The sequence below is a fragment of the Lactuca sativa genome, chromosome 8 (assembly GCF_002870075.4).
Source record: "Lactuca sativa cultivar Salinas chromosome 8, Lsat_Salinas_v11, whole genome shotgun sequence".
Taxonomy (NCBI): domain Eukaryota; kingdom Viridiplantae; phylum Streptophyta; class Magnoliopsida; order Asterales; family Asteraceae; genus Lactuca; species Lactuca sativa.
Window position 1 is genome coordinate 159,553,570 of NC_056630.2, and position 10,534 is coordinate 159,564,103.

Sequence of the window (10,534 nt, forward strand, 5' to 3'; positions counted from 1 at the left end):
ACAAACTTGGAACTTTGAGAGAATAGTCACTACTATCTTGAAATCGGCCCTCACCTCAACAAGTGTCAACTAGTATGATTTCAAGAACCAAAGCCTTCTTTATATAGTGTGATGGATTAGGGTTACATCCATGTAAACCCTAATATCCATGTCTCTTCATTTCCATGAGATCCATGGGTTAAAGCTACATGGAGTATCCATGGACTTTCCCATGCAAGCCTAGCCCATTCCAAATAAGCATTAGCCCACACTATATAAATATAGGATCCCATATTTAATTAGTAATATCTTTGATCTCTAAATTAATCCTAGATTAATTATAGATCAATACTAATTAAATAATATGATCTTATATTAATATATTAGAACTTATAATATATTAATAAATCATAACCTGTACTATTCTCAAATATTATCCATAAATTGTTCGGGTGAAGTGCAACCCAAATGGACCATGCCGGGTCGGGTCAAGTACATACCAAACATAGTTATGGACTTAGACACTATATCCAACACCTATATACCGGGATACCGACCTAAACCAGGTTACTAAACATATCAAGCCAATACCAACATACAATATAAGAAGGGCCGGCCTTGGTGCCTTAGACCCTGTTGATATAGTGAGAATAACTCACCTAGCAACTGTCGCATTGTTGATTGTACCATGAAATTACACTCCCGACGCACTGTACGAGTCTCCAACACCTATAACCATCAATGGTCCATTGTTGTAAATATCTGAATTACCAAAATGCCCCTCAGAAGTCAAACTCAGTCAACCTCAGTCAAGGTCACGGTCAATGGTCAAGGTCAACAGTCCATGTTGACCTCAACTCGTCGTGTACCCTCAGCTACTCGCCGAGTTTCTTGCATAACTCATCAACTCGCCGAGTTTTCCCCTTTACCACTCGCTGTGTTCTTACGTGACCATAGGTTGGGAAACCCCAGCCGACTCGCCGAGCCACTCACCCGAATCGCAGAGCTCATGACAATATTCATCGAACTCGCCGAGTTGTTCATCCAACTCGTTGAGTTCGTGTCCATCTTCATATGACTCGCCGAGTCGACCATGCGACTCGCCGAGTCCCTTCAGTCCTTTATCCATACAGAGGCTTTTTAAGCCATGCTAAGGCTCCAAATTCTAGATCCAGCTTCCCAATACATGTTTATCAAGTAAAGTTGCAAGCTTTACGTGCATGCAAGGCTCTAGAAGCTCTAAATGACAAATCCAAGCTTGTTATGGGGTTTTACTCATTAAGAAGGGTTCATTCTATGCAAAGGCTCAGACTTTATGAACTTGCAACCCAAGAAGGGTAGATCTGAAGTTGCAACTTCAGATCTAGCTTATACACCAAGAAATAGCTCCATAATCAATGTAAAAACCCCAACTTCACCCAAGAGAGATCTAGAAGGAAAATAGAGCTAGGATCACGAACTGATACCTCAAAATGAAGCTAGAGGAGGCAAGTTTATAGATCCACACGAGTTTCTTGCTGCTAGCTTCTTGATCTTCAAGCCAACTTCACCTTCCAAAGCTCAAACACACTCAAATGAAGTTCTCACACAAACTAGGGGTTTTGCATCCTATTTCTGGCTCTCAAGGGGCTGCAAGGGATGCAAAACCCCGAAATTAGGGTTTCATCCTCCAGCTCCTACTCGTCGAGTCCCCTCTTGGGCTCGACGAGTAGGTCACTTAAACTCGTGAACCAATTCGTTGCTACTCAGCGAGTTAGGCAACCAACTCGTCGAGTAGCCCTGAACTCATGGTAATTTATACCCATAAATTGATCCTTGGGAAATTGGGGCGTTACCCCTTTAATGACACGAGAACTATGACACACATTGGATTTATGACACATAAAAGTGGGTGTCATAAACAAAATATCATCTCTTAAAAGGATTACGACACTTATTTTTGCGTGTCTTAAGATTATCCGTATTTTTATATTTTTTAAGGTAACTCGAAGGCGCGTCTTTTTCCTCCTTAGTAGCTAGTGGGTAAAGAAATCCGCAAAAATTAGAAAAGCCCGCCTTGTTCTCCTCTGCCTTCATTTTCTTTCATCTTCGTCTTCACAAATGGACAAAAGGCCCCTGCTTGCCATCCACGTCTACGCCCCTCACCCACCTCCACTGCCTCCAACCCTCACGATGCTTAACTCTACCTCTCTGAGGGCAATTCTAGGTTGAAGACGCGGGTAAAGTCGGTAGACCACCGCTCTTACTTCCACTCCATTATTGACATCCCTTGCCTTCCCTTTCTTCAAACCGCCGATCTCTCCCATCGTATCCCGCTTCCTCTCGCTCTCACTGATGAAAAATCTCCTTCCCAAATATAATTCATCATTTTAGGAAACAAATCAAAGAAGAGAAACTCGAAAACTCTTTATTACAATGTGCGCCTCCACCGCCTCTCTCCACAATCGCTTCACTCAACAATGTTAGAGATTTCTATGAAATTTGAATTGCAAATTTTGTTTAATCGATTTGAAGTTCTACCTCACAATTGTTGAATCGTAGCCCGTGTAACTAAATCAATTAGGTTTTTAGTTTAGTATTTTCCATTTCATAGTTTCTTATTTCAATCCATGGTAGGGTCGATTTTATATGTGATCCTTAATAATTCTTCTTCTCTGAAATCCTGTTGATTGTTTTGTTTATATGTTGCAAATAGTTTTATGATTTTTTGATTTGATAGCAACCGCCTGATACTAATGCATATAAGGTGCTTGATGAAATGTTTGGTGGGATTAAACAAAAAGATCAGCTATTGAAGATTTTTTTAGTTTAGTATTTTCCATTTCATAGTTTCTTATTTCAATCCATGGTAGGGTCGATTTTATGTGATCCTTAATAATTCTTCTTCTCTGAAATCCTGTTGATTGTTTTGTTTATATGTTGCAAATAGTTTTATGATTTTTTGATTTGATAGCAACCGCCTGATACTAATGCATATAAGGTGCTTGATGAAATGTTTGTTGGGATTAAACAAAAAGATCAGCTATTGAAGAGAATCATGTTTTGTTATATTATCTATGAAGTTCTTTTTTCAATGGTTGAAGTGGATATTGTGTTGCAAAAAACTGAAAATGGTATGAAACCCTTCCACTTTTTTTCTTTCTTTCTTTACAACATAAATTCTTATAAGTTTTCATACAAGCAATCTGAATCAACCATCCAACTCTCAAATTTATATAAAGCATTATACTTCAGTGTGGCTGATTGTATAAATCATTGTACTTCCATTTGTACCAAAACTAACAAATGGTTTTAGTTTTTGCAGGAAAAAAATATTAAATTTTCTTTTGCCCTGGTCATAATTGTGGAATTATGATTTTGGTTTTCTTAACAACGTATAGATAGGCTCTCTGATCCTTGATCATGATTAGTGGAAATCTGGCACTGTTTGATCTTTATCGAGGGGATCACTGGTAATTCATTTTACTTCACCAATATGCAAAAAGACTTAAATCCGTGTAATTCATTCTATTCTAAGCTTACTTTAATAACTCTTTAAATCTTGTTTGCAGTCAGAAAATGTATTCAATCAATATTTATACTTCAAGAAGACTATCAAATTTGTTGCAGAACCCATGTCCCACTTGATCAAAACTGCAAGGTCGGTTGTAGGCATTGAGAGAAAAAGATTTATAAAGGAAAAAAACTGATGGGGTGAGAGAGGCTCGAACTCTCGACCTCAGGATCACTCTTTAGCTATGAGACCTACGCGCTAGCCAACTGCGCCACCACCCCAATGTGAAAGCTAAGATGATTTTGTATATTGGTACGCTCAGAATAATAGCAAAATACAGACCACCAATGCATGTGATCTCTGTTGTTATTCCTCGGCTTAAAACAAATCAACTACGATGGACATTTACTGGTGCTTTTGAGGTACACAACACATTATCAAATGGTCTAATTTAATTACTTACTTAAAATAAAGCATCTAATTCTTCTGGTTTCTAAAAATTCTAGGCAAGACAAACTCTTATTCTTATAGCTGGCCTCTTTCAAATACTTGCAGATCCTCGACATCCTGTAAGATTTCTCACCACTCCATATATATTTTTAGTTCCATATATATTTTTATAGTGCCACATCAGCAATCATATTCCAAAGTCATCTAATTTTATGAGAACTCAAGGGAGGCACGCGCAATTTTCTTATTTTATATTAGTCCATTATTTGGAAACAGCATAGTCAACAAGTGCAACAAATGAGTCAATCTTAAACATCTCATTGGATCATGGAAAAGCCATTGGTCTCATCAAGTCCCATGATCGTGTTGTTATTTGCCAAAAGGTTGATGATGATTCTGCCGTCAAAATTATCGAGCTTCAAGACTAAATCACTAAATCACCTTTTATGAGATATTTCTGAATCTGTTAATGAACAATTTCACATGTCTGGATTAAAAATACACATATTCTACAACTATAGCCAGAAATAAAATAAACAGATTATGTCATTTCATTTGAAATATTCATCACCCAGAGTGATTCAACAAAACTAACACCTAAATTTCATGTATCCCTTTTCCCCAAATGACCAACAAACAAGACTTGTAAAATAACATAACAAAAACAGATCAACCAACAACAATACGCTACAAAACAAACATCAAATGTTGTCTAATTTCTAAAATCTACCCATGTTTTGCTTGAAAATCGGTCATGAAAGCAACCACCTTATTAGAAACAAATCAATTCAATGAGCTTGAAAGAGTTGACTATATTGAATAATTTATGATTTGGGGTTGTTCATTGAATATACAAAACTACTATCAATACTAAACCTCGAAGAGAGTTCACTCTTATTAGAATACAAAGTAACCGACTCACCATAAATATCGTCTTGCTCGTTCTCATTATTTAAAAAATTTACATTTTCAGCGCCATGTCGATTTGCGTTCGCCCATGGATGTTGAGTAAACTTCCGCAAACCCTCAAGTTGAATCGCCACTTCTTTCATCGTAGGCCGCTCATCGCTACTAAGATTAACACATCTTTTCACAAGCTCACCAATCTCCTGAAGTTGGTCTAGGGTTCCTTCCCTTACAACTCTAGGGTCAAGAATTTTAAACAAACGGTTTTCTTCAAGTGCCATTACAAAATACCTCGCCAAATTCCTTTCTTCCTCGGTTCTTTCCATACACAACGGTTTTCTCCCTGTTAAAATCTCAGCCAATACAACTCCAAAGCTATAAACATCGCTCTTTTCGGTTAACTGACTTGTGTGGAAGTATTCGGGGTCTAAATACCCTAAAGTCCCTTGAACTAGTGTGGTTACTTGTGTTTGATCTATCGGGACTAATCTTGACGCTCCAAAATCGGCGATTTTTGTGGTGTAATTATCGTCTAATAATATATTTGCGGACTTCACGTCTCTATGGATCACAGGGGTTGATGTGGCTGAATGAAGATACGAAAGTGCACCTGCGGATTCTGCAGCTACTCTTAAACGATTCTCCAGTGATAACCAATTTGTACCTTTGTCATGAATATGATTGAAGAGAGTTCCATTTGAAACATATTCATAAACTAGCAATGGGACCTCGCTCTCTAAACAACAACCCAAGAGCTTGACCACGTTTCGATGGTTAACTTGTGTTAAGATAACGACTTCATTGATGAACTGTTCGATTTGGGTCTCGTCCATTACACGAGACTTCTTGATAGCAACCACCAAGTTGTTGCTAAAAATGCCTTTGTATACAATTCCATAGCCACCACGACCCAAAATCCTGTCTTCAGCGTAGTTGTTGGTGGCTTTTTCTAAGTCTTCTGCGGTGAAGACTTTTGTTGAGTCAACGCTGCCTTCGCTGCTCATGATTCGTTGTTTCAGTAGTAAACCACCGTTTTGCTGAAACAATTTCTTCCGGAGTTTGATAAGGTTCCTCTTCTTGACACCAAAATACAGCCATGTTGTTCCAACTAAAATGGCCAAGAAACCAAATCCCATACCTGCATGTTACCATGTTAATTAAAGAAAGACGAATCAACTGCCCGATTAGATCTATAAGACGTCAAAAACAATAACAATACAACTGAGAAATTACCTAAAGAGAATTTGATAACCGGGAACTCTGAATTTTCAGCATCTGAATTTTCTGCAACGCAACCTCGACCATTGCTAAATCCATCTCCGACATAGCCATCTTTACAAGAACAAGAGTAACCTCCAGGAGTGTTGGTACAGATCCCCTCGCACAGATTTATGTTGGGATCTTCACATTCGTTGATATCTTGAAGGCAACCAGAAAAGTTGTTTGTTTCTATTTAGCAATAATAGAAAGGAGAATATTAGGTTTGCAAAGCTCTAACCTTGGCAGCCTGGATCAAGATATGGCTGACCCTCATAACCTTGATTACAAATGCATTTATATCCTGGAATTCCAGGTTCAGAATCGATACAATGAGTGTTTGCTTGGCATTTCAAATCACCGGCATTTCTTGCCTCGCTGCAGCTTAAGTCTTGAAAGTCAAACAGAAGAAATAGTTATCTATCTTTACATAGCTAGTAATAATAGAAAGGAAAATAATTTTTGTCGGAAAAGATCTAACCTTGGCAACCTGGATCAAGATATGGCCAACCCTGATAACCTTCATCGCAAATACATCTGTATCCTGGAACTCCTGTATCAGAATCGATACAATGAGTGTTTACTGGGCAAGTCAAGACACCGGCGTTTGTATTGCAGCTCAAGTTTCCGATCACCCAATCAACCAATATCGGAACACTAGCCTTCGTCCTGGTTTTGAAATTGGGGTCCATTAAATCTGACACCCCACCAAATGTAAACCGTTCTTGTTCGCTCATAAATGAGAAAGCACAAGGATTAAAAGACCATATATTCGTGTGGTTCGAGGCTACACTACCAAGGGAAATGTAGTAATACTTCATTCCCTTCGGTATCGAAACCTGACAGCACCCTACACCAGCACATGACCCGTTCAAGACTTCCTCAGGTTGTGTACACAGAGCGAGGCAGCCGTTGGTGAAGTTTATTTGTTGAGGGCCGAGAAACAAGGCCATGTCGTCGCATCCGATTAAAGTGAATTGATTTCGTTGGGAAAACGTAAAGGGTGATGTCAAGCCTAGACTTGTGGAGATGGGTTCATCATTGGCGACGCTTCCAAATTGATCATAACACCTGCTTGCCACTTTGTTAGCGATTCGGAAAGTAGAGTCGGAGATATCTAGAATTGGTAGACCACCGATGAAGGGTTTGGGAGGATTAAAAGTAGTGTTGCAGGTTAATTCGAACCAGCGGCTCAGAAAGCAGCCTGGACCGATACCAAAGGGATATGGAATGGTTATGTTTCCACATTGGCTTTGGCAGCCGGGTTTGGTTAAGTTGACGGCTTTTGTGATGGTGGCACCATCACCTGCGGTTGTGTTTGTGGTGGTTGACTGAGATGTAGACGGTGTGAATGTGATTGCTAGGCAAAACAAGATCAACATACATACAGGAATACTTCTGGTCAACTGCATTGTTCTTGACGATCGAGGAAGATCTTCTATCCATGGAGAACGATTTAAAGAGACGAAAATAGGTTTTATTTTCCATTGTTTATTTGCGATGTACCTGGCATTTTGTCAAGTTGTTATATTTCATGTATTTTCAAACCATTCACTGAATCACGACTTCATATGTCCGTTGACTTTTACTTTGGGTGAAGAAGGGAACAAGGGAAGGACTGTAATTATATATATAACTAAATCTGTGAGACATGATGAACAGTATTCTTTATGTGTTTGAGACTTTTCCCACAACATTTTACTCAGTTTGGCAACTTTTGTCCCTCAACCATCACGACTACTCTCTCCCGACTTCTCCTCACCACAATTACAAGAATTTTCTTGAGCTTTATTTTTATCAACGTATGTAAAACGAGGTACGCTGCCTTCTTTTTTTTAGTCTCCTTCGTCTTTCTTTAGTATTCTTTATGTGTTTCAGACTTTTCCCACAACATTTTACACATTTTGGCAACTTTCGTCCCTCAACCATCACGACTGCTCTCTGCTACTTCTCCTCACCACCATTACAAGAATCTTCTCGAGCTTTATTTTTATCAATGTATGTAAAACGAGGTACACTGCCATCCTTTTTTTCATCTCCTTCATCTTTCGTTCTGATTACACGGTGATTCAGAGTTTAATTTTCGATTACTTGAGAGTTCAATTTTTTACCATTTGAGAGTTCAACTTTCGATTTTAATTATGTAAGCCCTAATTTCTTTTATGTTATCGATTTTGGCAACGAATTTTGCACAACGAAGTTGATGGAATGGTCCGGTGTACAACAAATGTTGAAGAAACTCCACCGCCCTATTTGCAACCATCAAAGACGGAGTAACGTTTCCACCACTGATCATACTTTCAACTGATACGTCTTCCCCTGATTTCTATGGTAAATACGTCTAGGTTTAACCCCAATTTCTCTCGGATCGACTATGTAACGCCCGCAAATCCGGGCTAGTCAACTTAAAGACGATAAACATCAAAAATGAGTTTTTTTATGGAAGATTATTTAGAAGGATTAATCTTAACCAAGTTGTAGTATACGTTACAAGGGTTCCGTACATATAAAGAACGCGAAAATCTGAGTTATAACAAAAAAGTTATGACTCGTAGAAGTTTTACGGCAAAACTGGCACAGCACCGGGAGACTTAAATATTGAATTTATGATAGAAGACTTTTTAGCCTTAGTGATCTAAACAAAATTTGTAGTATACGTTAAACTGAGAACATACAAAAAAAAAAAAAAAAGAACGCCCAAATCTGACTTCGTATGAGGAAGTTATGAATTTTCTAAAATTTGGCAAAACAGTGCACGACCCGAAACTCGAATTTTAGTTCGAGCGGTTTTTGGCCTACGCAACCTAAATACGAGTTGAATATTTCATTAATAGGAACTCAATGGTAAAAAGACAGACGACAACGGAGTCCATATGTAGAAGTTATGAATTTTACGCGGACATTTAACAGTATAATCTCTTCGTATTGTTAAATTTAAGATCGGTCGAGAATTAGTCGACGGGGTCTAAATGAAAGTTTAGATCTTATGTTTTACCTATGCGTGGATATAAAGAATGTCAAGAGTAGAGCTCATATGTTAAAGATATGGACGATACTTGGTCCCTACTCTTCGAGCGCGATAAATTCGATACAGTTTTGTAAATCTTAGATATAATGAGAATTAGCCGACAGTGTCTAAATGAAAGTTGTAATGCTCGTAAATACCAACGCGTGGATATAAAGAACGTCAAAAATGGAGTTCGTATGAACGAGTTACAAATTATAATAGCTTATTTACGTATTAAAATAAAGTATAAATCATATATACGTACACATATATATATATATACAAATGTATATATCATTAGAAAGGTATCGACGATGCGGTTATTATAAAACTAGTGTTGAGTATTTTCGACATTAGTTTAGTATAAATATTGTTAAACCTATTTAAAATAGTATAATGAAGGAGTGTTTAGTCGTTTATATAACTATAAGGTCATTAAGAAATTATGGAGGGTAGTTTTTGTAAATTCAATTACTATAAATAAGAGGCTTGGGCTCTCATATTTCTTGCACCATTCTCTTGATCCAAGAGTCTTTCTCTTCTTATCCCACGAACATTTCGGTCCCTTGTGATTCGACTTCTCTTTCTATAGTCTTAGTATAGTAAGGTGAGCGCTGAAGCGCTGCACGAATCTTTCATAGAAAGATTCAGCGACGAAGTTCTGCCCCTGCAGAGCCCGACTCCTAGCTAAAACCCCATTGTAAGTAAGTTATGCTTACCATATTTTAATATAATTTATATTTAAAATTAGTATTTTTATTATAAACTTATAATAAATATTTGAGCTATTATTATATAAGTGTCGTTATAATATCTTTTTTAATTACTCGTGGTACGGGGAATCTGGTTTAAAGGGCCGCATAGGTTTGTTAGATTTCAGAAGTGCTATATGCCAAAATGGTTCTGCCCTCCGGTGTTTTAATAATAATAATAATAATAATAATAATAATAAGACTAATAATTAGTCACGATAAATATTAGATTAAAATCTATTGGTAATAATACTAGGTTTCAACGAAGAAAATTATTTTAAAGTAAACGAAGCGCTGTCCGAGTACCGTGTCACCACCTTATCAAGTGAGTGCATGGTCCCTTTCATCTTACACATAGATATGAAGTACTTTATATAAATTATGTGTTATGTGTGCATATTATCTGAATACTTGCTGTTTATGATGGATGAATGATTTTATACATGTTTTAAATGATTTAAATATATATTTATTTTATATCTACAAATATGTTGGGATAAAACATGGGTAGATGAAATAGTTGGTGTGTGATGAAATAAAATGACGAGAGATAAGTGATGATAGGAAGGTGATGATGAATCGGTGATGTAGGATGAAAGATACTATAACCTTATCTAGCAATTTGGAGATGTAGTCATCTACTAGAGTATAGATGGCGACCACAGACTATTATAGACAACCCCGTGGAAA

The 10,534-nt window shown here is 37.5% G+C and overlaps 1 protein-coding gene and 1 non-coding gene across 2 annotated transcripts; both read right to left on the reverse strand.

Annotated features, from left to right (window-relative positions):
* Window positions 1-3,668: 3,668 nt before the first annotated feature.
* Window positions 3,669-3,753, reverse strand: TRNAM-CAU (transfer RNA methionine (anticodon CAU)). Its single transcript is given in 2 exon segments — window positions 3,669-3,704; window positions 3,716-3,753. It is a non-coding gene; the product is annotated as a tRNA-Met (tRNA).
* Window positions 3,754-4,605: 852 nt separating this feature from the next.
* On the reverse strand, window positions 4,606-7,632 carry LOC111908620 (wall-associated receptor kinase 2). The gene is made up of 3 exons (XM_023904435.3): window positions 6,567-7,632; window positions 6,062-6,247; window positions 4,606-5,966 (listed from the first exon to the last, which is right to left on the reverse strand). Exons 1-3 carry the CDS (start codon window positions 7,495-7,497, stop codon window positions 4,747-4,749), a joined length of 2,337 nt encoding a protein of 778 aa, XP_023760203.1. The 5' UTR covers window positions 7,498-7,632; the 3' UTR covers window positions 4,606-4,746.
* Between the last annotated feature and the right edge of the window lie 2,902 nt (window positions 7,633-10,534).

What these genes read in the sequence shown, in the direction of transcription:
- LOC111908620 (XM_023904435.3), bottom strand. Translation starts at nt 7,497, where the DNA reads ATGCAGTTGACCAGAAGTATTCCTGTATGTATGTTGATCTTGTTTTGC. An exon ending in TCTTGATCCAGGTTGCCAAG is followed by an intron (nt 6,248 to 6,566) that starts GTTAGATCTTTT and finishes GTTGCCTTCAAG; the next exon opens with ATATCAACGAATGTGAAGAT. An exon ending in GGTTATCAAATTCTCTTTAG is followed by an intron (nt 5,967 to 6,061) that starts GTAATTTCTCAG and finishes GGTAACATGCAG; the next exon opens with GTATGGGATTTGGTTTCTTG.